Genomic DNA, 27341 nt, shown 5'->3' on the forward strand with positions numbered 1-27341 from the left:
CCTGGGTGACAGAGAACCCTGCCAACTTCCTTGGTACCAAGGGCAAAACTGTGGCACTGTGACTCGGAGGCACACCCACTCCATCTTCTCCCTTTCAGCAGGGGACAGCCAGCCTTGCACTGTAATGACAGGTGCACCCATAAGGCCCCTGCTTGCCCTCCCCTTGCTCTTACATATCACCGTGGCCTGACAACTTGAATGCATCCGACTCCATCCATGCTCCCCCTCCTACACCCCCACCCTTGTGCAAATTCATCCTCTCTTGGCTTTGCTCTGACCCAGCCCACATCCACCCAGCCTTCAGGGTGGTCTGCCATATCTCACAGCAGCCAGGGGGCTTTTAAAGATCTAAGGTTGATTCTTTCTCTGCTTAAAATTCTTTTTTTTTTTTAAATATTTATTTATTTAGTATGTATACAATGTCCTGCCTATATGGACGCCTGCACGCCAGAAGAGGGCACCAGATCTCATTTTAGATGGTTGTGAGCCACCATGTGGTTGCTGGGAACTGAACTCAGGTCCTTTGGAAGAGCAGCCAGTGCTCTTAACCTCTGAGCCGTCTCTCCAGCCCTCTACTTAAAATTATTTGGTGGGGTCTGGAGAGATGGCTCAGCAGTTAAGAGCACCGGCTACTCTTCCAGAGGTCCTGAGTTCAGTTCCTAGCCCCCACATGGTGGCTCACAACCATCTATAAAGGCATCTGATGCCCTCTTCTGGTGTACAGGCATACATGTAGCAGAGCACCGTACACATAAAATAAATAAATAAAATATACTTTAAAAATTATTTAATTGTGTTCCATTTTACTTTTTAAGATAGGGTCTTGTGCCACAGTGGTGACACACACCTGCAATCCCAGCACTCGAGAGGCAGAGGCAGGCAGATCTCTGTGAGTTGGAGGCCAGCATGGTCTACAGAGTTTATTCCAGGGCAGCCAGGGCTACATAGAGAAACTCTGTCTTGGAAAAAAATAAAATTAAAAATAAAAGTAAGGTCTTTCTTAGGCTTGCTTTGAACTCTGTGCTCCTCCTGCCTCAGCCTCCAGAGTGCAGAGGTATGTGTGTGTGTTCTGCACCTCTTACCCTCTTCACTGCATTAAGTGGTGATCTTTGCTGATCACCACTAAATCCCCAGCCCTTCAGAGGGCCCAGAACACAACCCCGTGTAACACATCCTGGCTGAACGAACGGCTCATGAAGCTTGACCACAACAGCATCACTGGCACTCACCGAAACTGGACCTCCTGGGCCAAAGCAAGAATAGCTGTAGCTCCTCCAAACGAGTGTCCCATCACAGCCACACGGCTCATGTCGATGCTGCCCTGAGGAAAGCAGAGAACTTAGCCGAGCCTGACACTCACAGAGAAGCAGCTGCAAGGGAATGAAGTGAGCTATGATGCCAGCTAAAGCTGCACCATCTGAGCCTCTGGCTGGAGCATGGTACCCTACTAGCTTGATTCTCAGGCAGGATGATGGCAATTTCAAGCCTGGCTTGGCCTATACAGTGAGACATTGTCATAATTGAAAAAAAAAATTCAGGAGGTGGGGAGATAGCTCCATGGCTAAGAGCACTCGCTGCTTTTCCAAAGAACCTGGGTTCAATTCCCAGCACCTACATGGTGGTTCACAACTGTCTACAACTCCAGTTCCAGGGCACCTGACACCTTCACGCCAATGCACATAAAATTTTAAAATAAATACATTTTAAAAAGGAACCTCTGGGGTGTAGCTCAGTGGCAGAGCACACTCAGCACATAAAGGCTCTGGGTTTAACACCCAGCATGGCAGAGACCTTCTGTCCTGGAGATCTGACCTCTGGTGTGATCGACCTTTAAAGGATTGTGCTTTATATCTGCTCTTTTTCTTTGTTTTGTTTTAAGACAGAGTCACTCTGCATCCCCGGCTGTCCTGGAACTCATTCGATAGCCCAGGCTGGCCTCAAACTCAGAGATGCTTCTCTCTCTGCCTCTAAGTGCTAAGATTAAAGGCATGTGCCACCACTCTGGCTCTTGACTTTGTAATCCTCCTGCCAATGCTACTCTCTGAGGAGGGCAGGCATTCACACACCTGCGAGTACCCAGGCAGACAGAAGTTGCCAGACTTCCACCAGCTCACCCTCTGAGAAGCAGCCCCTCCATGCACAGCAGTGGTTCTCAACCCGGGGGTCGCGAACCCCAGTAACCCTCTACCTCCAAAAAGATTTTAACCGTCTCGAAATTACACTAGTAACAGAATAACTTCATCTCAGGGTCACCACAGCACGGGGCCGCACCACTAGGAAGGTTGAGAAGTGCTGCCCTACAGCTCCTGCCTCACAAGCTGGTCCTTGGGGTGCCTCAGCGAACACAGCGGGAAGCACAGGGAACTGCCCTCCATTTTGCCCTAGAGCAATAACCGCCTGTGCAGAAAGCAACTCAGGGTCTACTTCCTCTGCCCTGATTTTTGTCTACAGCCCAGGGGAGAGTTTGTGCGCCCTGACTGCTCCGTGTGCATTTCTGGTTGTTCCCAGTCTTCAGGGCATGGTTTTTATAAAAAGCCACCTCGGATGCCTCCTAGGGAGCTGGGAAAATCTCTCCAGGCTTTGTGTGCCAGGCTCTGCGCAGAGGCCTTGCTCTCCTCAACTTCTAGGCCGGGGTGTGCATCCGTTCTGCCCCTGGGCCGGGAGGAGCACTCGAGGCGGATGGGCTCTTCAGCTTTTTAAACACACGTGACTGTGTCCGTACCCCTCCGAATCAGCTCTGTGGAGAGGCCTCCCACCCACAGTTTCCTTCCTACCGCAGCCTGCTTCCTGCCCTGAACCAGCGGCCTTTCACAGCGGCTGCACAGACAAGCGCACACTTGTTGCTCTTCCCAAAGAGCTCCTCCCGCCAGCGTCTCTTTGTCTGTGTGCAGCAGTATTAGTACAGAGCTGGCGCTGCTTGTCCTTCCCCACAGCTACGTTTGACATCACTCGGAAATAGACAGCTGGCTGCTCAACCAAATCTCCGGACACACGGCTGGACCAGCTTTCTGCAGTTCCCTGAGACTGAGTCCTAGCTAACAGCATGAGCGAAAGCCTAACTTCCAAAGCTGGAGAAGAGATGGTTCTGGGGTTAAGAACACTTGCTGCTTTTGCAGAGGACTGGGGTCTGACCTCCAGAACCCAAGCAGGGAGCTCACAACCCTGTAACTCCAGCTCCGAGGGAATCCCACACCTCTGGCTTCTGCACTCGTGTGCGCATGCCCAAACGCAGATACACGTTCATATATAATTTAAATTTACATATGTATATATGTTACATGTATATATATTTAAAAGTCTAACTTCCAAGTACATCTATAAAAGCTCTCAGGGACTCCCTGCCTGTGCCTTTCTGCTGGCCTAATGTTTGTAGCACACGTGGGTTCAAGAGTGAGGAGGGTAGAGCCGGCAGGTGAATGGAGCCCCGGGCGGGGGTGTGGCTCGGTGGTAGAGTGGCTTTCTAGCTTGGGCCAAGCTCTAAATTGAATCTCAGTTCTGAAAGGAGCCTGGATCCCTGGACTGCCTCTTGCACCCTGAGGACAGTACACAGGAGAAAGATGTTTCTATTGAATGAAGCCCCTGAGAGAGGTCTCTGTGCCCAGCAATTAGCATTCCCTGTGGCCCTTAGAGGAACATGTCAGCTCCTCCCCACTGTCTGCTATCAGGAACAGTAAAGCTCATACGAAACACTGGACTAAAAACTTCTGGATCAAAAAATAAGAAAAAAAAGGAGAGAAAAACCGCACATTTGTGCTGCTGACAGCTCTGACACACTGCCTTCCTCGGCTGTGGAGGAGGCTAACTCCCTCACAGGGGGGTAGCGGATGCTGGGATCCACAGGTCTCACGTGAGGTTTGCTCAGCTGGCTGATCGCCCATTTCCTCGGGGTCCACCTGGACAACGGCCGCTGCTCCTCAGTGCCGGGCTTGGATCTCAGGCAGGTCGGTCTGGACTCCAGCACGGGGGCGGGGTGGGGGACGGGACCTACTTCTCCACTCAGCAAGTAGTCACTAACGCCCACCAGGGCCCAGGTTCCGCCTTGCCCACAGGCACATGTGTCTTTAAAGAGGTGTTGAGACATAAAGAGGCTTTGGGAACAAGAGTCCCATTTAAAGCTGGTTCCACCATCTTCTTCTCTTTTTTTAGTTTTAACCTTATTTTATGTGCATGGGTATTTTTGCTTGTGTGAATGTCTATACACTAATGTGCCTGGTGCTCATGGGAGCCAGAAGAGGGCAATGGATCCCCCAGAACTAGAGTTTCAGATGGTTATGAGCCACCATGTGGGCGCTGGAAATCAAACCCCAGTCCTCTGGTTTTGTTTGTTTTGGTTTTTTGAGATGGTTTCTCTGTGTAGCCTTGGCTGTCCTGGACTCGATTTGTAGACCAGGCTGGCCTCGAATTTACAGAGAGAGCCGCCTGCCTCTGCCACCCTGAGTGATGGGACTACAGGCACAGACCACCGTGCCCGGCAAACCTGAGTCCCCTGGAAGAGCAGCCAGTGCTCTTAACCATGAGCCATCTCTCCAGCCTCCCCCATTTTCTGTTTGTGGGTTCTTAGCCATTTCCATGCTTCTCTTCATCCGATGTGCAGAGGTACTGACTCATTCACTCTGCGTGTATGTATGTGTGTGAATGAAAAAGAAAAAGCTACCACATTTTGTTTTGATATTAGAAAGATCAGGGGAGAAAAGTCTGGGCTTTGGAAGATAGAAGCCACACCTCTCCGTCACCACTTCCCGAGCCAGGACAGTGTCATGCCCTCAGGGAGGAGTCTTGGGACCCTCTCAGAAACCTTCTTGGCCAATGGCCTGCAATAGACAGGTGGCTGCTCCTCAACACCATGATTAGGGGAAGGAACTCTCCTCCAGCCGTGTGGTACACTGGGGCCCTCAGTCCTGGTGTTCCAGCTCCTCTGACCGGGAAGGTGACACACCTAGACAGGCCACCCCAAATATCCTCTCCCTCGGGCACAGTGACTGGTCCATTCGGACCATGCATTCTACTCAAGGCCACAGCCTAGAAGCTAAGAGGCTCTTTGCTGTTTGATTCTGGGGCTGTTCAGCCACAGGCCTGGGTTTCTAGCAACTCTTTCTTGCCTGGAGGCTGGTGAGAATAAAGGCCACACGCGCACAGGGAAACTGAGCCCAGAGAAGGGAGGTAAGCGCACAGAGCCGACAGGCCCGAGACCCTGGACCTCACAGCGCTAGCCTGAAGCCAGCCTGTGCTCTTGCCAGCTGTGTGAGCCGGCAAGGCTGTGGGGAATGTGTCACTCTGGGTCATCCTAACTGTTGCCATACCTTCAGGGTCATCAGGTCCAATCCACCAGGGAAGACATTGAGGACAGTCTTCCCGGAAGAGGCGTCCTGCAGGATCCGCAGCACCCGCACACACTCTCTCACCCGCTGGTGCACCTGTAACATAGCCGGTCTGCAGGAGCATCCCAGGGCCACACAGTGTTACCCTCAGGTCCCCACAAGCCCATGCAGGTGGCAGTGGGAGAGCAGGTCTGCCCACAGTGTCTTAGCACACAGGCCATGGCCCTTGCAGCTCACACAGGTTCACCTGACAGCATCGTGAGCGGGCCCAGGAGTTCAGGTTGTGCTTGCCTCCTCACAGGGCCCTCGGGATGGCCAGATGAGAGCACTTTGCAAACACAAGGCATGGTGAGTGCTCTTGTTCTCAAGCCTGGATGGTTCGACTTGCCCATTTACAACACAGGCTGCTGCCTTTGCCTGCTCTTCTCCCATTAGTCTCTCCTTTTAAGGACTGTCCCCAACTCCAGCCTTCCCCTAACAATCTGACAATGGATTTGGGTGGGAATTTTCATTTTGCCTTTCTCCCCGGACCGGGAATTTTCAATATGAGCTTGGCTCTGGAATGAAGGACAGGGAGCCTTATCCTCTGTCGATGAGCTAAACATCTGCAAAGTCACAGCTGGTGGGAGAAGGTAAGCCAGCCTGCAGGAGGTGGTCCTCTAAGTGCCCGTGGCTGTGAGGCTGCACCAGGTTTCACTCTCCCTGCCCTGCCTGAATGAGACCATCGGCTCCCTTGCCACCTATGTGGCTGGACTTTACGCACAACTGCAAGAGTCCTGTGATTCAAACCTGATTTATTCCCACGGATGTGGTGAGCTCAGACCCACTATGCTGAGGCCTCTGAGAGAGAACAATAGTTCTCTTGCTTGTGGTTGGCTGAAGGTCCACATTAATGACCTGGTCCTCACAGAAGATGGAGTCTTTAGAAGGTGGGATCTAGTGAGGGGTCTTTACATCATTGAAGACCTGCCCTGAAAAGGGATTGTGGGATGCCAGCAACCCACCCAGCTCCCCGCCATCTGAGATGCTTCCTAGAGGCCCAGGGCAATAGGTCCTTCTGACCTTGGCTTGCTATTTCCAGAACTGAGAGCTAAAACCAGTGCTCTCTTCTAAGTTAATTACTTCTGGTATTTTGCTGGAGAGATGAAAACCACGGGACCAGCACCACAACCATGCCAGTGGCCACGAATCTACCTCAGATTCTGATCACAGTCCTGTGACTATGCCAACGGGCACAGGACTACCTGGGGATTCCTAACGTGGAATTCCTTCTCTCCTTCCTTGATCTGCCGGAAGGGGATCCATTCCTCCTCCAGCGGTTCAGCAGACTGGCACTCCTGTGAGTTTTGCTTGTAGAAGTAGGTGGCCGCAGCTGACTGGTCCCTGACCCACACATGCCAGCAGAGAGAAGAAGAGGCAACGGTGAGCTCCTCCCCCCTGCCCCCAAGCCTCCCTCCCAACCATGACCCGCAGCCGCTCTGCTTGGCTGGTAGGTTAGATCGGCAGCCGCAAAGGAGAGCAGAGAAAACGTGGGTTGTCAGGGGACAGGCGTGGGTCTGGGTCCAGAGGCAGCTGTGTGATTTTCAGCCAGCTACCGGACATCTTTGAACCTTGGTGTTCTGTTCTTTTAAGTGGATATAACTGTTTTGAATGGTTATTAGAAATAATACATTGGGGCTAGGGATGTAGCTCAGGGATAGTGTTTGCTAGTGTGTGTGGGTCTCACGCCCCGGCTCTGTGCACTAAACTAGAAAAAGATGTAACACACGGGCAGGGGACTGGCCTATTCCCAGCTCCCCACAGGCGTCCAACAGACCTCGAGCATCAGCAACCTCTCACCTGTGCTCCACGACAGCCACCACAAAGCCACGGGAGGCCAGCTCCATGCAGAAGGCTGAGTACAGCGTCCTGGCGGTCAGAGGGAGACGAGATCAAAACCACGGCCCAGCTTCACCACCCTCCAGCAGGCCCACCTCAAAAGACTGGCTAAGAAGGTGTCATGATGGCCCTCCCAAGCACTTTTCCCCAGTCATGCAGCCCTTGTCCCCCCAGGGCTCTAGAGTCCTCCGGTGTGTGTCTACAGGCCAGTCTTCAAACTGATGAGCCTTTCCACCCAACTGAGTCAGCCACCCCAACCCCAGACAGAATCCGACTGTTCTAATGTATGTGCATATGCATGTGTTCCAGCGTGTTAACGAGTGTGCACACGTGTGTCTGCATGTGAAGGCCATGTTGTCAGGTGTCTTTCTAGCACTTGCTTCTTTCTAATCATCATCATCATCATTTGAGACAGGGTTTCCCACTGAACCTAGACCACCTCACTTCTGTGAGACTAGCTGGCCAGAGAGATCCAGGAAGCCTCCTGTCTCATCCACCCCCGAACTGGATGACAGGTGTGTGTGGCCATGGGCAGATTTTAAATGGGTTTTGTGGATCCAACTCAAGTCAGTGTCAGGCTTACACAGCAATCCTGTAACCCACTGAGCAGGGTCTCACTGTGTGGCCATGGCTGGCCTGGAACTCTCTACGTATGTGGTCCAGGCTAGCCTTGAACTCACCAAGAGCTGCCTGCCTCTGTCTCCTGAGTGCTGGGATTAAGGGCGTGTGTCACAAGGCTTAGCATAAATATTTCTTAAAACCACGAAAGGACTGGCAAGATGGCTCATCAGGTAAAGGCACTTGCCTCACTGGCCTAGCAACCTGAATTTGATCCCCAGAATGCACAAAATAGGTGAAAGGTGAGAACTTACTTCACAAAATTATTTTCTGCCTTCCACAAATGAGTCCACATATACAATATATGATAATAATAAATTTTAAACACAAATACAAATCAGAGTAATTTAAAATTTTCAAGTAGTCATATTAATGTTTTGAAAAGTTAAAAAGGGGTAGCTGTGGGGCTGGCTCAGCAGTTTAGAACACTGGCAGCTCTTCTGGAGGACCCAGGCTTGACTCCCAGCACCCACGTGGTGGCTCACAACCGCTTATAACTGCAGTTACAGAGGATCCAGGACCCTCTTCTGGCCTCCACAGATACTGCATACATGTGACACACAAACAAACGTGAGCAAAACATCTATACACATTAAAAAAAAAAAAAAAGACAGGGGCTGTAGCTCAGTGGCAGAAGACTTGCCTAGCACGTACAAGGCACTAGCTTCAAAATGTTTTTTTTAGCCAGTTGTGGTAGCACATAACTATAATCTCCAGAACTTGGAAGGCAGAGGCAAACATTTCAGGAGTTCAAGGTCATCCTTAGTTACATAGCGAGTATACAGCAGCTTGGGCTACATGAGATCCTGTCAAAAAAAGGAAGAAGGGAGGAAGGAAGGGATGGAGGGAGGAAAGAAGGCAAGCCGGCATGCTAGTGTACACATATGATCCAAGCACTTGACACATGATGGTCGGATCAGTTCAGGGCTAGCCTTGTCTATGCATCAAGATCTTGTCTCGAAACAACAAGTAACAAGAAACATAGAGGGGAAGAGATGGTTCAGCTGTTAAGAGCACTTGCTGCTCCAACTGCCTGTAGCTCCAGTTCCAAGGGAGCTGAGGCCCTCTTCTGGCCTCAGTGGGCACTTGCACAAATGTGCATATACACACATGCAGACACACAAAACTAAAATTGTTTTTTAAAGTAAGAAAATCAGATTAATGTTACTAATATGTTTTATTTAAGCTGTAATGGCCTATTATACCTATTTTTACCTTATTTAACTATTGTAACCTACGTAACCCACTGTAATTTAAAATATAATTAAATTTTTAATTAATGAAATATTACTCTATTCTTTGACTCCTGTGCAGCCTTTGGAGTCTGGTTTGTATGTTACACCTGAAGCATGTTATGGTGTTGACATGGAGCTGACAGCCTAGAATAGACCAAAATGGCTCTAACAAAGGAGATGCCCACAGCTGTGTTACACAGAACTAGCCAGGAGATTTTCCTTAAAAAAGCAGAGTTCCCCCTTCCTACTGCCTGGGATGCAGATGTAATGGCTGGAATAAAAGCAGCTACCCTGGGTCAGGAGGTGACGTTAGAATGGAAGCCACATACAACAGAGCAAGATTATCGAAGTTCGGTTTTCTGTTACATTCATGTAACTGTAACAGCCACCCTAACAGTCTACCTCCGGCTCCCCCGTCACCTTGGTTTTTCAGTGTTTTGATGCAGAGTTTTATGTGCCCAGGCTGGCCTCGAACTCACTATTCCGCAGGAGATGAACGCTTGATCTTCCTGCTTCTATTCTCTAAGTGCTAGGGTTACAGGCAGGTGCCACTGTGCCCAGCCCTTCTAGCTTGCTTTAACTGAGAGAGATAAAGAAGTTTTGTTGGTTGGTTAGTGCTGTTTTCTTCTTTTATAGTGCACGCCATATTTACAGTCATGCTTCCCGTCTCCTCCTCTCAGGTATTGAGAGTACAGGCATGCACCAGGACCCCAGGGAAGGAAGGAATGTTTTAGTTAACTTGGTGTTTTCTGTTAAATATACTTTTCTAACTCAGACGGGAAAGTCAGTTTCTGAAGTTTCCTTTCAGTGTCCTTCCATGTCTCCAGAGAGGCGTTGGAGCCCTTCCTGGTGTGTGCTGTGTGATGAAGACAGTTGCTGCTTGCTACTCAGGGCCCAGTGGCTCCTGTCTGCCTACTGCAGAGGGCTGTTCAGGGAACAGGGGCATTCTGGGAGCCAGTTGGGCAGTATCTATATGCTCCTCCCTGCAACGAGGGAAGGACTTCAAGGTGAAATTAACCAAAGAAGCTACAGACAAAACTGTCCTCTGGTCCCGTTCTTTCCCTTCTCTTGGAATTTCACTCGCGGTTAAGGAGGGATGTCTGCACAGGCTCACTCTGGTCTACTGAGGAAAGGCACCCAACGGAGCTTCCTCAAAAGAGCCACCCAGGTCACCTGGTCACTGCTCTGTCCAGCACAGCTGTGGGTGGCGTGGGTGGCAAGGGAGTGTCTCCTTAGTTCTTTCTGCTAGGCTAGCACATAACACAAACATGCACACATATACACGCATACACACACACAGGCTCTGAAGGCAGGAACTCTTCTATTCAAAGCAGGCTTTCAGTTCACTACAAAAGGAACCATCAGAAACCACATGCTCGCCTCCCCAGCCTTATCCTCACACCTACTCTCCACTTCCGGCCACACCCTAGTTGTGTTTGTCTGTATGTCAGCTCCTCTAGGGTGAGGGGCTTCTGGGTGTGTGTACGTCCAAATTTCCCACTTTCCTTTTGTGCCAGGAGGGTGACAGAGATTGGTGCGTATGGAGGTTGGCTGAATGAGTGAGAATCCAGCAAAACAGCCCTGTGTTCCTTTGGGAATGAGCATTTACAGGGAAACCATGACTTCCAGACACTGTCACAGGCACTGGGGGGCAAAAAACAGGAGGTATCTGTCTTCACAGAGGTTACAGTCTAGCAAGGAAGACAAGACACTGGAATATAGTTATACAAGAGATAAACACACTGTAGGGGTGCCTCAGCGGCCAAGAGGGACTGCGCTTGCAAAGCACCCAAATTTAGTTCCTGGCACTCACATCAGGAGGCACACAACCAACCACCTGTAACTCCAGCTCTAGGGGATCTGAGGCTCTTCAGTCTTCCTCAGGCATCTGTGCTCATGTACACACACACACACACACACACACACACACACACACGTAGAACAAATCAGTTGCAGGCTGTTTAATCCCATTGTGAACCTCTGAGATTGTGAACTGTAAAAAAAAAAAAGTTTCTTGTTTGGTGTGGCTCAGCCCTAACACACACCTTTAACCCAAGAACTTTCTGTTTACTGTAAACAAATACTTGTGGTATGGCTCAGCCCTAGCACACACCTTTAATCCAAGAGCTTTCTGTAAATAGGATTAAATAAAAATAACCCAAGATCAAGAGGCAGATCAATAAACCAGCTGACAGAGATTAAAGGAGGGACATTGAGAGAAAGGTATCTAAGACACTGTGGAGAAGAAAGAAAAATGGACTTTTGGCTCTTTCTCAGACATGAGATGATCCGGAAGTGCTTTCTCCTGGGATGTCTGCTGAGGAGGAAGGTCAGCAGTGTGCTTTCTCTGCCTCTCTGAGGTAGTATCCCAGCACCTGGCTTCTGAGTCTTTGTTGGTAAAATAATCTAACATTTGGAATTTTGTTTAAAAAACAAAACAAAACACAAATCATTTATAAATATGCTGTCATTATATTAAGTATTGAGAAGTACAAATAGTACTTGAAAACTCAGCCTTATAGAGGGGTCAGTGCACACCTCTAATTTCAATAATTGAAAATTTAAAATGCAATTAAGGGTTTTTTGTTTGTTTGTTTGTTTGTTTGTTTGTTTTTTGAGACAGTTTCCCTGGGTAGACTTGGCTGTTATAGAACTCATTCTGTAGCTCAGGCTGGCCTCGAACTCAGAGATCCTCCTGATTCTGCCTCTGCTGGGAGTAAAGGCATGTGCCACCCCCCCATCCCCCCAGCTCAAGCTTTTAAAAGCTATTAAGATGTTTCATTTAGGGGGCTGGAGAGATGGCTCAGTGATTAAGAGCACTGTCTGTTCTTCCAGAGGACTCAAGTTTGTGGTTCCTAGCAACCACATGGTGACTCACAACCATTTATAATGCCAGGCCCAGAGGATCTGACACCTTCTAGAAATGAGGGATGGATGGAGGGAAGAAGGAAGGAAGGAAGGAAGGAAGGAAGGAAGGAAGGAAGGAAGGAAGGAAATTTCATTTAGAACACTCATGGTTTCATATAGAAGAACATTCATGTACTCCACAAATATTTACCAAGACCACGACCTGCCAAGCACTCTTCAAGGCAGTCGACTAGCAAGAGGGGATTTGCGCTTGTTTTCCCATTTTGTTTTGAGACAGGGTATCAACACACAATACACACTGGCCTGACCTCAGGACCATCCAGTTTCTGCCCTCCAGAATGACTGACGTGAGCCACCACTCTGCCAGCTTTAAAACAGATCTACCAGGCTATGGTGTGGACAAAAGTCGGAGAGTTGGCAGCTTCTGAGAGTGTGGCACTCTGGGATGGACACCAGACGTGTATGCTCACGGACGAACAGACGACCGAGAGCTCACTGACAAACTTAAGGGAGAACAGGCAGGCTTCAACTGTAAGCTGTGTAACACCCCGTGGTGTAGACGGAAAAAGCCATGGGAGTGATCCTGACTGGACACTGAATTATGAAGGGGAAGCCAGTTGCACAACATCTGGTGAAAGAGGTTATCAGATGGCTGTGCACCTAGTAGGCACCCATCCAACTGAAACCTCACAAGCCGCACGAGGAAGCCACAGCCTCAGCTGGCAGATGGTGAAATCCGGCCTCCCAGAGTGTTACAATTGTCCCACTCAGGACACAAGGGCCACGGGAGGTTAGGCTGTGCAGGCTGGCACATCCCCAGATAACCAGAGATTAACTGAAAATCAAAGGCATGATGGAGCCTTTGATTTCTGACCGTGCCTTACGCAGGCTCGTCTGGAAAGTTCTCTGCAGCCCTGGGTTCTGCACACACGTGTGCTGTGGACTGTGCACGCCATCCTGCCCCACCGTGTCAAAAAGACTACCTGGGACACCTGGATGGGGATTTGATACTATTACGTGTCACAAACTGCAGTGTTTTTACTGTACAAAGATCTCTGTGTTTATGAAAGCATGATGGCTTCCTCACAGAAAACAAAGGCTTTTCACGTCTTCCTACCACCATTCCTGTGTATCAGGTTAATGATGGCTCGTGGTTAAAAGCACAGGCTGCTCTTACAGAACACCAGAGTTTGATTCTCAGCACCCATATCCGCTGCCTTGTAGCTCCAGATCTGACCCCTTTGGCCTCTGTGGGCACCTACTCTTACTGCGCATGACCGCACTCGGATACACGACCCACACTCACAATTAAAAAGAATAAAAATAAAGCTTAAAAAAAAAAAAAAGGACTGGTGTCTGAGTTGCTAACTTGAGTTTAAAAAAAAAAAAGTGTTAAGTAGATCTTGGCTTGAGATCAAGACAGAACTGAATTTTCAATTTCTGAAATGGCCCTAAACATACTTCTGCCATTTTGTGCTATGAATATATGTGAAGCAGAATACTCAGCATCGACGATCATAAAACTGAAAATCAATCAATTGTGAAAAATGCTGAAGATCCTCTAGACCTTATGGCATCACAAGTTCAGCTTAGGGTCCATCCTTTGCACAAAAATAAATGAGCACACCTATCTCATTAGTATGCAAATTTGCTTTTGCTTTTAATGAGTGGTAAAATGACATGAATACCAAATCATCGTGGTTTTTTTGTTGTTGTTGTTTTATGTGTGTGTGTGTTTCTTTTTCCTCCCAGACAGGGTTTCTCTGTATAGCCTTGGCTGTCCAGTATAGACCAAGCTGGCCTGCCTCTGCTTCCCTGAGTGCTGGGATTAAAGGTATGTGCCACCACGCCCAACTCCAAATCTGTTTTAAAATCCAACTCTTTTATGATTTCTTACCAGTGAATGTTTGACCTGTATATTTTATAAACTTCAATAGTGGGTAGTCATGTAAAATGTCAGGCAAAAGCGAGTCACAAGTGGAAAACCTTACGAAGCCCTGTTCTAGAAGCAGGGCCCAATGCTCTGCCAAGGGGCAAAGGGGAGTAAGATGGCAGGCAGACGAAATGTCTGTTACACAGCCACAGTGCGAGGGACATGGCAAGGGCCAGGGACAAGCTCTTACCTGAAGCCTCCTAGGCCATGGGACAAGATGATCAAAGGGTATCCAGAGTCCTTTGTCTTAAAGGGGCCATTCCAGCTAACAGGCAAGCGACAAGATCCTGGCAGAGACACGGGCTGTAGAATCTCTGGCTGCCCTTAACTGTAATCCCATGGGCAGCCTGCGTACAGGCAGGGATGGGCATTTGTGGCACCCTCCCCCCAGCTCCAGAACCACCAGGGAAAAAAGACCTAAAGAGGCATCTGAAGAAATCTGGGGCAGATCTGTGAAACTGCAAGGCCACGGGGAACGCCTGGGGTGGGGCCTTAAGAGTGGGTAGAGAGAACAAGACCAGAGGGCATGCTGCAGGAGAACGGATGTTCAATGGGAGCCAAGAATGTCCAATCTAGCTGCTGGGGTGGTGGTGGAGCGCATGGCTGGCGGGGTGTGGTTCAGTGGTAAGTGGCAAAGCACTGGTCTACCTTGAATAAGGCCCTGGGTTTGATCCCCTATACTGAATCAAAAATGGGTGATCTACGGAGTGGATAAGAACGCATGGTGGATTTAGGAATCAGTCAGCACCACGTCCCCATCTGATGCCCAAACACTGCACAAGAGGTTCTAGTTCTTTCTACATACACCTGGAACCTCACCTCTACAACAGCTGGCAGGCAAGTACTTGCCCAAGTCCCACTGCCGGTAAATGACCAAGTCTGGATTTGAATCCATGACCCAGATTCTCACACATTCAATTCTCTCCCATCTCTCCATACCATGGACTGGACTGTGCAAGTTTAAAAAATTATGGTGTCTGCCTGGTTTTCTCCTGGGGACACAACCAGGCAACCGGGAAAGCACCCAGGGCCAGGTCAGCCTTACCGATACCCAGAGGGACAGGCCAGCCTTACCGATTCCCAGGTTGAACAGCAAGCCCACCCAGCGCTTGTTATACTGTAGGTAGTCAGCCAGGCCCATGCAGTACTCATAGCGCGGAATCCAGAGGGGCTGCTCGCACTTCTCCTCTGATGCTTGGCAGGGGTAGAAGAGTCGGAAGAGGCTCCCCTGGAGAAAAGAAGAGAGCAGATGCTGGGACAAGAAGCCCAGGCATTGCGGGTCAGCAGGAGTCTGGGCACCTGCCAGGCTGGATGCCAGAACACTCAGATCCAGAGGCAATGTTGTTGCTGGCACATCAGAAGGCTTCTGTTCTCCCAATTGTCAAGTTACACCCTGGAAGGGCACCTCATGTGGGCCCAGGCTTGGTGGAACAGGGGAACTAGAGTGCTGCTCTGAGGTTGAACAGGTTGGCAGCAGTGGGCCAGCCAGGCCATTCCTCCAGGCTGCCTCTCAGGAGTACAAGAGCGGTTACCAGGCAGTGGGTGTCTCTCACAGGAACAAAATCCTAAGAACTTGCTGGGCCATGGTGGTACATGCCTGGAGTCCTGGAGATGGGAGAATCAGGGCCTATGGTCATCCTGGGTTACATTTCCAGTTGGAGGCCAGCCTGAGCTACATGAGAAAACTCAGAATGTTGAAAAGAGAAGGAAACAGAGAAAAAGAAAAGCCTAGAGATTGGCAGGAGGGTCAGGAAAAGGTAGAAAACATATGGAGACAAAGACACTGCTCTCCCAACCAAGGCGTGGAGTCAGGCCGTTAGTGCTTGGCCCACCCTGCTTTCTCACATTCGCCTACATCAGGATGGGATGGAAAACCTTTCATGGATCAGATGCTCGTACTCAAGACAGGAGAAAGGGTCTATGAGCTGCCTCTGAAGCCAGAGGCAACCTCTCCTCCTCGCTGTAGGAAGAACTCAGTCTCTCATCAATTGGGAAGGTTCTAGGAATTTGAAAGAGGAATTTTTAAAAAGGGAGGAAGACAGGCCTAAGGGCTGATGACCGAAACCCAGCCCAGCTGCAACTTAGCACCCAAGAATTACACACTCAGACCTGTGGTGGCAGAGTCCCCATACAGGTGGCAGCTGTGGCACAGCACAGCAGCAGAGCTTGGGACACTTACCTCAAGACTCTGGCCCTCCATCACATCTGTGCAGCCCACGTGGTGGGGTCCCGAGATGGGTGGAAAGCACATGGACTGGCCGGCTCCCATCTTATCACCAGCTGGACCAAAGCCTGGGCGCTCCTGAACTTGCTGGCTGAAGGCAGAGCATACAACAGCCTCTTGCTGGACTGTTGCTTTTCATGTGCCAATGCTGTCCACTTCCTGGCATCCTTATCACCCTGACCCTCCTGCCAACTACTTACCAAATCATCTACATCATTTACCCTTGCTACTTTGCCAACATTTACATTTGCTTTTGCGGTGGTGGGAGGGAAGCCAGGGCCTTGCATTCCATTCCCAGTCCTAGGGACTGTATGCTTCATTTTCTTCTGTTGGGGTGAGGAGATGGAGCTACTCCTTAGATTCCTCAAAACCTACACACCTCAAGGGTATGGTTCAGCTGATAGAGTGTTTGTCTAGTAGTCAAGAAGCCATGGGTTCGATTCCCAGCACTGCATAAAACAGCTGTGGCAATAAACATCACAGCAACAGCTGTAACCCCAGCACTGGGCAGCTGGTATCCTGAGATTAGGAGTTCAAGGGAACGTGGAATGCATGAGACCCTGTCTCGGGATTAACACATACAGACAACTGCACCGATCATGCATCCATCCAGTAGTACCTGCCATAGCAATCACAGCCCAGACCTCACCCTTCCCTGGCTAATAATGTCCACTGCGGTCCAGCGATTCCTCTGCTAGCACTGTACTAAGACCCTCATAGACACTGCCTCACCTAAACCTCTCAACAGCTCTCTGAGAAGGTAAGTATCAGGACCAATTTTACAAACAAGCAAACCAAGCCAAAGACAGTTACCCTGGCTATGGGAGTCTAACCCATAACCCACCCTGCTTAAAGCAACAAGATCTAGAATCCTACTCCTTACGGCCCAAACCACTCTCACGGGTAGGGTCCTGGGCGCACATGTTTTGTTTTGACGTTATTCTGAGTCCTCCTCTGGGAGGATCGGTGTGCAAGCCAGAGCATGTCTGGGCAAAAAGTGAGCTTAGGGGATGGCTGCTGCCAGAGCTCCCTGCCATCATCCTTCCGGCCTTGGTGCACACACGTGCATCACTGAAGAAGTCACCGGTAATGACTCAATGAGCCGCTCAAGGTCACAGCCCAGCTGTTACTAAACACACACACACAATCGCCCCATCACCTGGTCCAGAAGAAAATCCCCACGAGCCCCAGCCCAAAGAGCCACTCTACTTAATGCTGGGAGGTAATAATTTTCTTTCTACTATTCATTTTTCCCCCTTTTGCTTTGGCAGTACAAATTATTTAAGACACCCGGTATTACAAAAGGGGGGAGGGGCAGGAGAGGAGGAGCTCCGCTCCGTGGCCGGCGGAGGGAACGGGGAGGAGCCTCGGCCGGTTCCCCCTCGGGGTCCAGGGGCACACACTGGAGAACTAAGACCGCAGCTCTAGGACACGTGTGGATCCCAAGACAGCGAAGCAGCTGCAGATCCTGTCATTAAAGAGAGATAAAACGCCACTGGAGTTCTGAGAGAGAGCATCCCCAGAGCGTGGGAGCAGAGAGCAGGGTTAGACAGGAAAGGAAAGAAAGCGTCGGGGAAAGGGCGTGTGACACAGAGGGGCAGCTAGTGCCCGCAGCAAGGGGAGAATGGGAGAACGGGCCGTGGGCGTGCAAATTCCCACGCTCTTGTGGGGGTGGGTATGAGCATCCACGCGCATGTGCAGGCCAGCGTCGTGTCCGTTCTCACATGCTTTCCACCCTTTTGTTTGAGACGGGGTCTCCCGCGGAGACTTCCAGGGGTCTACCTGCCTGCCTCTGCTCTCCCCATCCTTCCATCATTGAGATTACAGCCTACCACCAAGTAGGCTTTCTTAAAAATTACATTTATTTCTTTAGTGCGTGGAAACGCGTGGGTGCCACAGCGTTGTGGGTGTCAGAGGGCAACCTGAGGGAGTCCAGAGACCAAACTCACTCAGTCAAGCTTTGCAGCAAGTCTTTGTTTCTATCCACCGAGCCATCTCACTGCCCTCTGGGACTGGGTGTCTCTATGTAGCCCAGGCTATCCTGGAACTTGCTATGTACACCCGGCTAACCCTAACTCACAGATCCACCTGCCTCTGTCTCCGGAGCGCAAGGATTAATGCCATGTACCACCACACCCAGCCTTTTTTCCCCTTAATGTGAGCTCTAAGGATCTGAACTCAATTCCTCCTATCTGTGGGACAAGCACCCTAGCAACTAAGCTTTCTCCCCACGAGAGACCCAAGCCTGAGACCCAGCTCTTTTGCCACCTAGCTTGGGCAAGTTAACCTGATCTCTAAGCCTGATTTTGTGTCTGCACAAAGGGATTTGTATCAGTCTTGTGGTTGCTATGGAGATAAATGAAACCATGCAATTAAAGCACAACGCATAGTACCTGACTTGAGCCCGTATCTAGATGAGTTCCGTGATTGTGAGACAAACAGAAACAAAGGAGTATGGTATGGCAACTGTGTAGATTTGTGAACCAAAGGAAAGGGGGGGAGGCAAAAGGGAGGCAAATGTTGAGAGTTCTGTGACTAGGATTTTTGTGGAAAGTGAATTTTCCCCCCTCAGGAAAGCACATTTCAGAGTCATGGAGGTACAGAACCCTGATGATCCTAGCAAGCTTGTAAGAGGTTGTAAGCTTTAAGCATCTGTTAAATTCTGCTTGGGAATAAAAACCTAAAGAACACAACTGGCCAGACTGAGGCTGAAAACAGCCTGAATTCCCCTGGCTCACGCTGACTGATGCCCATGAAGGAGGAGAGTGGGGAATAAAAGTCAGTCTCACTTGCAAATTACAACAAAGACACCCAGCCTTACTTCTCATAAACAGCACAGGATTTTCCACGGTGGTCGGTCAGGGGGGTTCCATTGTGCACCTTGGCTCCACAGTTCATGACAGTGCCTGTCCAGAGTCTCTCTATCATCCAGGCCCAGTGAGGCCTCCTAGTTCCCTGGGACAAGTTCCCAACCCCCTATCTTCCAGACTCTCAGCGCTGAGCACAGCCTCCTCCCTTACCTGGACTCCCAGCACAGGCTGCCTCAGGCTTAGGCTTAGGCCTAGGGCGGCAGCCTCAGCCACCAGCTTCTCACAGTAGTCCATGTGAGGTCTATGTCAGAGGTTCCTGAACCTACAACCCAATTGCCCCATGATCTCTTAACAGTGTATTTCTTCCATTTGCAGAAAAAAAACGAAACAATACAAAAACAACAACAACAACAAAAAAAAAAAAAACAAAAAAAAAAACCAATGGTTGCTTTTTACAACTGAGCTACACTCCCAACTCCAGGGTGTTTCTGACCAGCAGGATTTGAGAATCTCTGAGGGAGGGTCTCTTCTTTCATTCAAACACACCTGCACCAAACACTGAGTGTACCCTGTGATGGTCACTATCCTCTCACTGGGAGAATGGCCCTGGCCACCGGAAACACATGGGTTAATGCTGACCAGATGGCTCAGGAGGCAAAGGAGCTTCCAAGCCTGATGTCCCGTGTTCAATTCCCAGAAACTACACTGAAAGGAGAGGAATCCTGTTCCCGCCCCCCTACACTGTCCCGGGACCTCCTCACATTTCCCACGGCACGCGGGTACCCAGCCGCATGCAGACTAAATTAAAAGTTTTTAAAAGTTACTTTCTCCAACGAGTGCCATTTAACTTTTGCATACTTATGCCTTTCCTCTTCATGGGAACTCTAGGGGGTAAAGAGCCTCTTTATATCTGTATGACAAAGTGTATGTCACAAGCTTTCCACAGGCAGCAAGACCTCACTGTGTCTTCTTTTGGTTTTGATTTTTAAAACTTTCAATTCTTCTCCTTGCTTATTATGAGATAGGGTCTCTCTGTGCAGCCTAGCAGGCCCCAAGTTCAAGATCTCTTTGTTCACCTCCTGGAAGCTGAACCCCGATCCTCTGGAAGAACAGCCAGTGTTCTTAACTGCTGAGCCATCCCTCCAGCTCCCCAGCTCAATTTTTTTTTTTAATTGTCATGTTTATCAGAAAACAAGGCTCTATGCGACAGAGGGAAAAGAAAAGTTTTGGTGACTTTGAATTCTATTTCTGCCACTTACCAGCTGCCTATAAGATCTCTAAATAAATAAATAAATAAATAAAGCATGAATAAATGGATAAATAAATGTTGTCATATGCTTAACCATATTTATCATTGTTTATTTATTTATTTATTTGAGGGGTCCCATGACACCACCGGTAGAGGTCAGACAACAACCCGCAGGAATTGTCTCTCTCCTTCCACTCTTGGGGTTCCTGGAATAGAACTCAGGTCATCAGTCATGACAGCACTGTTGGAAGGACCCTGCTGTTTGAGGCTGCAGTCTCCCCGGTCGGGATTACAGGACTCCCTCTTCCCAGCAGGGCCTCCTGCACTCTGCCTGACTTCATCTGCAGAGTGACTCTAGACATGACCCCCCCCAACCACACTTGATATATGGCCTTTGACAACGCTCCCCTCCCTGCGCCTTTAGGATAATTAGGTACTGTGTTCCCATTCCTATGATAGAAGCATGTCGTTCAATGCAAAGCAAGCATCCTTACAGTGCCCCAGTATTAACCAATTAATGTATACCTATCCTTGGAGCCCCTACTCACTCCCCAAGGGGTATATAGCCTTTGCTCTCTGGAATTAAAGTTGAACTAGCTCCCTGAAGTGGCTCCCGGAGTGTGTGCTCCCGTGGTGCTCCCAGCCTTCCAAGCTCTGCACCTTGTCTTCTGCCCTCTTGCCTTCCTGGGCTGCTGGCCAACAGCCCCCCAGGGAGGAGGACCACACAGCACCCTTACTCACTGAGCCACGGCTGTGAGACCTTCAACAAACGCCTTAAACCCTAAACCTGCCTTTTACAGCTACTCATGAGCTTTGAAATTATATGTGTAAAGTGTCTAGCACAATGAAGACACTATGACTCCATGGGGCAGCTAAAGATAATCATTTTAACGGACTATATGACCACCCCAAGTCTAACTTTCTTATATGTAAAATAAGGACACTTCATAAGCGTAGTTTATGAAAACTGATACAGCCTAAGGCCACTGTCATTACTCATAAAACGTCAGCAACTAATCAGCAATGCTGTGGCTCTCTTTCAACATACCCAGGTGACGGCTTCCATTTTTCCTGGGCATAGACCCTTTGACAAAAAAAATTCTTCTCTCCCAGGCTTTTCCTGTCTGAGACACACCTACCAAAGTCCACTAAAGAGGCCCAGAGGAGCCCAAAGGGAAAGGATGGGGCTTTCACTGCAGCTCTGTCCTTCTGCCAGCCCTGTGGACTTTTCATCACCGGCTATTTCAGGACAGAGTCCAAGATAAGCAACCCTCTTGGGATTCCTTTCAGACACCGCTCTCTGAAGGCTATGGTCTCCGGGCCTGTCTGATCTTTGGTCTGAAGGAAGTGGAGAAATAACCTGGTCTTAGATGAAGACATCAAGAGCTCAAGGGACAGGATTGAGCAACAAGGCAGTAAAACTAGAAAAGTGGCCCTGACGAGAATGTTCTAGGGCACCAACACGCGGCACAAAGAGAACCTCTGTTCTGTTGCTAGTGGAGGCCTTGCAGTTTACAAAGTACTTCCATACACTGTGATAGAGAGGAGGAGAAGGGAAGAAGGAAAGAGGAGACGGGAGGGGGGGGAGAAGAGGAGAAGGAGCAGGAGGAGAATTAAAGGCCCAGAGAGCCTGTGCGATTTGCCCAAGGTCACGGACAGTGAGGCAGAGTTCTTTGCTGCACTTCAAGTTCACAGCAGTGCGCGGGAGAATTTGGAAGCCTTCCTCCACCAGCATGGAAACCAGGATAGCGAAGAGTGGAGGGCAGCCCAAAAGATTTCAAAAAACTGCCCGCGCTCAGGGACGTGAGAATCACGGCGGGAATCTTGGGGCCTGCGAGTGACAAGTCTGCGGTGACCCTGGGAGGGCTCAGGTGCGGGATGGATTCGGACGGGACTTGTCTGAACAGGAAACAGAGACGATGAAGAGCAAAGATTAGCGTGCAGATCCTGGAGCTGAGAGAAAAGAAGGCCCCACGCTGGACTATGAGAGTCTTCGGAGAGCTCAGTTAAGAACTGGAGCTGTTGTCAAACTTACCCACTCACGCTGATCACTCAAAAGCAACCTCACGAGGGTCACTCGACGGAAACCCGACACCGCCTAGGAGCCCGTGGCCCTCTGGGAGTGGTAGTTCCTCTCACTTAACGTGCGAGCTTAAGCCTAGCTCCTGCCTTATGTTACACTACAAGTCCCGAGGCGCAACGCGAGGCACAGCGCCTTGTCATTTCCCAGAACTACAATTCCCAGGGTTCCTGGCTACACCCGTGGGCGGTGTCAAATCAACCGAGGCTGGGGATGCGGTGAGGTTGCTCCCCCTGGTGTCTGAGGAGCAGTAGCCGAGGTGAAACGTCTCAAGCGGAGGGTTCCAGTGCTGGAAAATAACCCTCCGCCTCGCCGGTCCTCACATAGTTCCCAGGCGTGCCTGGAAACCTCCAGGCTTCACTTTGTTGTCGGGGAGAGTGATAATGGGAGGCTGTGTTCTGCCCCTGTAGATATTATTTCCTGTGAATAGCTGAGACTGATTGTTGAGGACACATCACGCCGCTTCTGGTGACGCCTTGAATTTTCCATTGTTCTCAGAAGACTCAGCTGAGAAGAGGGAGGAACCTGAGAGATCTTGGGGTCCACATCGCAACCCTCCTTCCCCTCTTCACCTCCATTTGATTGGCCCCGTGCTGGGTGTTTTGGAGACACACTGATGGACAAGATATTGTCTCTAGGGTTAGCAGAATTCAGAAAGGGTTGGGAGAACCCCAACAAGTGTGGGAGCCTTGAAAAGCACCCGCCCAAGCTAGGGAAAGGGAGCTGTGTCTAGAGATACTTAAAGGAAGAGATGGGTCAAAAGGAAAGGATTTTAGCAGTACAGGGAGTGTGGAAATTTCAGATGAGATGTCGTGACTTCAGTCTTACAGAGCCACAGGAGGTGAAGGCTGGACTATGAATGTCAACCCAAACTGGACTATCCCAAAAACTCAGAAACCGTAAGTGTTGGGATACGTCTGTAGTGCCAGCATTCAGAACACAGAGGCTGGGCCTAGACTACATTCTGAGACTCCATCAAAATACCACCATTGACACAGCACACACACACACACACACACACACACACACACACACACAAAATGTTCACCACTCGTTACAGCCTATCATGGTGGCACATGCCTTTAATCCCAGCACTCAGGGAGGCAGAGGCAGGCAGATCGCTGTTTGAGGTCAGCCTGGTCTACAAAAGGAATCCAGGGCAGCCAAGGCTACACAGAGAAACCCTGTCTCAAAAACCCAAAAAGCAAACAAACAAAACAAAACAAAACCCAGCTCTTTACAACCTAATGAATGAGGTCCCAATTTCTTACCCTGGGATTAAGTGCCCCCTGACTCCACCAGGGCATTCTACCTCCTGACAGGACCCCCAGCTACATGCAATGAAAGCCTCAGCAACCCAGGGATGCCTTGAGTTCTCACTGTTCCCCGCGGTCTTCAGCATGACTAGGTGTCTCAAAGTGCTCTTCCCTGCCTGGTGAGCTCCTTACTCCCGCCTGCTTCAGCTCAGTCTCAGCATCCCACCCCGCCTCGGCTTCCTCTCAGTTGCTGGAACATTTACAGACTTCTCACTTCTTACTGGGTGTTTTTGCCTTCACCACCTTGTAGCATCAACCAGGATGAAGGTCTTTTGTTTGTTTGTCCTCCTCCTCCTCCTCCTCCTCCTCCTCCTCCTCCTCCTCCTCCTCCTCCTCTTCTTCTTCTTCTTCTTCTTCTTCTTTTTATTTTTTTTTTCAGACAAGTTTTCTCTGTGTAGTCTTGGCTGTCCTGAAGAAAACTGAGATCCCAGAGGCCACCGGTCCTGCATACTTGATCTGCACATCCCTTGGAATCATTGGCTGGAATCCTGCTCTAGGTTCCTCCAGGCTCATCTCTCTTCCTGGAACATACTGCCCCTCCTGTCCTTCCAGGAGCCATGATAAGGTCATTGCAAGGGTGGAAACAGGAATACATAAGTCACAGATTTAATTAAAGCTGTGGTCACTGCCAGTGGACACAGAACAGAGAAGTGTTAGTGAGGATTGGAGAAGGCTCTCTTTGTCTGATCCAGGCCATGCAGTTGTTCCAAACAACACAGAGTCCCCTTGTCATGAGAGGAGGTGTCTGGAGACGGTTTATCTCCATCATCTATCTCCAGCTAGGCTTGCTGACCACCAATAATGGAGGATTTCCTTCAAGTCAGCTACCATGCCAACACTAACCTTTTTCCCGTGCCTAAGCCAGCTTGAAGGATATTTGATCAGGAACATATAAAAACCTTTTTGTCCAGGAAGAAAAGAGGCTGGCTGTGGTGGCATATGCCTTTAATCCCAGCTCTGGGGAGGCAGAGGCAGGCAGATCTCTGTGAGTCTGAGGCCAGCCTTGTCTATAGCCAAGGCTACACAGAGAAACCCTGTCTTGAAAACCAAACAAAAAAGGAGGAGGAGGAGAGAAAGAAAGAAGGAAAGAAAGAATGGAGAAAAAAGGCAAACATTAGCAGATTGGTATCTTTTACACTATGTATTTTGAGATCAGAGCTGTAACGGTATAAAATGGCTTCCCGAATAAGCTGAGTCCTTTGCTGCTCTTCTTTTAGTGTTTGTGGTCTTGTTGATCCTGATCTGTCATACCAGGTTTAACTGGAATTTGGATGAACAGCTTTAGATTTCCTCTTCCTCCTCCCTGCTGAACTAGGACACTGCCTTCAAAATCAAGATGAAATTAGTATATAATAAACACCATCATTGTTATTATTATTATTATTTTCTTCTTGAGATGGGGTTTTACTATGTAGCTCAGGGTAGCCTCAAACTTGCAGCCCTCTTTCATCTCCCAAGTGCTGGGATCACCAATGGGAGACACTATGCCCTGTTGTAGTAGGCGTTAATATTTACTCTTGATATATCTCTTAGTAAAGCCGCGGTTAATCCTAATCAGCTGTATAACCAAATCACCACACAGAGGCTGGGATTTATTTAATTAACCTAGACCACAATGCTGGGCAACAGTTTTTCCATCCTAAACCTCCAAGCCCACATAGTTTCCTACCATTCAGATTTCACCCATTATACTTGCTTTTAGTTATATCTTATGTCAGGTTCATTCTCCATGTCATTCCAAGACCTCTCCTCCAGCCTCTGCTCTCCCAGCTTCTCTCCTGCTGCGTTTCCTCCTCCTCTGCCTCCCACCTCTTCCTCTTCTCTGGCTCCTCCCCTCTCCCTCCTACTCCTTCCTCTCCATTGCTCAACACTGTGGCTGGTTGTTTTATTTTGGCATGTTTACACAAAGTTGAGACAGGTGATGCTTAGAATAAGTATCACAATGCAACATCCGGATTGAAACCAGAGAGTGGGGGAGAGAAATCTGTGTTTGAATGAACAGGGGTAAGGTGTATACATTCCACAAGAACATTATACCAACAATGCCCAGCCTGAACATCCTAATACATTTTAAAACTTTTTGAAAGATTTACTTTTATCTTATCAGTGCATGTAAGTATGTGCATGGTGCCTAGAGAGACCAGAAGAGAGGGCCAGATCCCCTCGACCTGGAGCTAAAGGTGGTTGTAAGCCACCAAGTGGGTGCTGGAAATTGAACCCAGGTCCTCTGGAAAAGCCGTCAGTGCTCTTAATCACTGAGCCATCTGCCACTTAAACACTCTAATCATAAATGTATAGCTCAAAATTGTGTGTGCAAGCACGCGTGTGTATGTATATAGTGCATACCTGTGAATGCCTGGGCTCCTACGCCTGTGGGTGTGTGCATGGAGACCAGGGCTGTCCACTGGATGTCTTGCTCTATCGCTCTCCACATAATTGTCTCGAGACAAGTTTCCTCCTAAAGCAGAAGGCCTTGGCTAGGCTGACTTGCCGGTGAACTCTTGAGAGTCACCTGTTTCTGCTCACCTATGTTGGGGTTCTAGTAACATGTGACCATGCCAGCCAGGTGTGCAGGGACACACCTTTAATCCCAGCATTTGGGAGGCAGAGGCTGGTGGGTCTCTGAGTTGGATGCCAGCCTGGTCTACAGAGTGAGTCTGAGGACAGCCAGGGCTACACAGAGAAACAAACAAACAAACAAACCCTGTTTGAAAAACAACAAGAAGAAGCAAATACGCAACTGTACGCAGCATCCTTCCCCCCTTTTCTTTTTTGTTTTTTCCAGACAAGGTTTCTCTGTGTAGCCTTGGCTTGGCTCTCCTGGACCAGCTTTGTAGATCAGGCTGGCCTGGAATTCACATTGATCTGCCTGCCTCTGCCTCGCTGAGTGCTGGGATTACAGGTGTAACGGAGGACGCAAATGCAGGCTTTCATGCTTATATAGCAATCGGGCTTCCCCTCTAAGGCATCTCCCTAGTTCCCTATCCCTGATTTAAAATTTTTATTTTATTTCATGTGCATGGGTGTTTTTTTAATTAAATTTTTATTTTTTTAATATTAGTTACAGTTTATTAACTTTGTATCGCAGCTGTATCCCGCTCCCTCATTCCCTCCCATTCCCACCCTCCCTCCTTCATCTTTCCAAGTCCATTGATAGGGGAGGACCTCCTCTCCTTTCATCTGACCCTAACTTATCAGGTATCTTCAGGCCTGGCTGCAAAGTCCTGCATGGGTGTTATGGCTGCATACGTTAAGAGTGCCATTTCCAAAATATAAAAAAATAAAAATAAAAATAAAAATAAAAATAAAAAAGTGCCATTTCCATGCCTTGTACCAACAGAGACCAGAAGAGGGTGTCAGAGCCCCTGAAACTGCAATTACAGACCCTTGTCATCTGCTATGTAGGTTCTGGGAGCTGAACAGGGAGCAGTGAGTGCTTGTAACGGCTGAGACCTGTGGAGAGCCGCTTGTTTGTCAGGCTGCTTTGTTCTTGAGCTCTCAGCGAAAAGCATGTTTTCACCCTGGCCTTCACCTGGAGACAGGGATAGGCAGATATTTTGCCAAGTCCACTTTCTTTTTCTTTTCTTTTTTTTTTTTTTTAAGGTAAAGCTCTTTTTTTTTAATTTTTAAAAATTTATTACAATTTATTCACTTTGTATCCCAGCTATAGCCCCCTCCCAATCCCGCCCTCCCTCCCTCTCTTCTCCCATGCCCCTTTCTTAGTCCATTGATGGGGTGGTTCTCCTCCCCTTCCATCTGACCCTGGCCTATCAGGTCTCATCAGGACTGTCTGCATTGTCCTCCTCTGTGGC

General features: G+C 49.1%; 1 protein-coding gene across 2 annotated transcripts in view; it reads right to left on the minus strand.

Annotated features, from left to right (window-relative positions):
* Pafah2 (platelet activating factor acetylhydrolase 2) overlaps window positions 1-22320 on the minus strand; it is a 31387-nt gene extending 9067 nt beyond the window's left edge. The window contains exons 1-8 of one of the 2 annotated variants that reach the window (XM_021643307.2): window positions 22169-22320; window positions 16030-16165; window positions 14925-15078; window positions 14041-14137; window positions 7158-7226; window positions 6563-6701; window positions 5301-5414; window positions 1230-1321 (exon numbers count right to left, since the gene is read on the minus strand). In XM_021643307.2, the coding sequence (XP_021498982.1) occupies window positions 1230-1321; window positions 5301-5414; window positions 6563-6701; window positions 7158-7226; window positions 14041-14137; window positions 14925-15078; window positions 16030-16119 (755 nt within the window). In that variant the 5' untranslated portion in view covers window positions 16120-16165; window positions 22169-22320. Of the gene's footprint in view, window positions 1-1229; window positions 1322-5300; window positions 5415-6562; window positions 6702-7157; window positions 7227-14040; window positions 14138-14924; window positions 15079-16029; window positions 16166-22168 lie in introns of those variants that run through there. The other variant, XM_060379332.1, reaches the window with a different exon arrangement.
* Window positions 22321-27341: the final 5021 nt, after the last annotated feature.

Source organism: Meriones unguiculatus, chromosome 3, assembly GCF_030254825.1.
Source record: "Meriones unguiculatus strain TT.TT164.6M chromosome 3, Bangor_MerUng_6.1, whole genome shotgun sequence".
Classification (NCBI taxonomy): Eukaryota; Metazoa; Chordata; class Mammalia; order Rodentia; family Muridae; genus Meriones; species Meriones unguiculatus.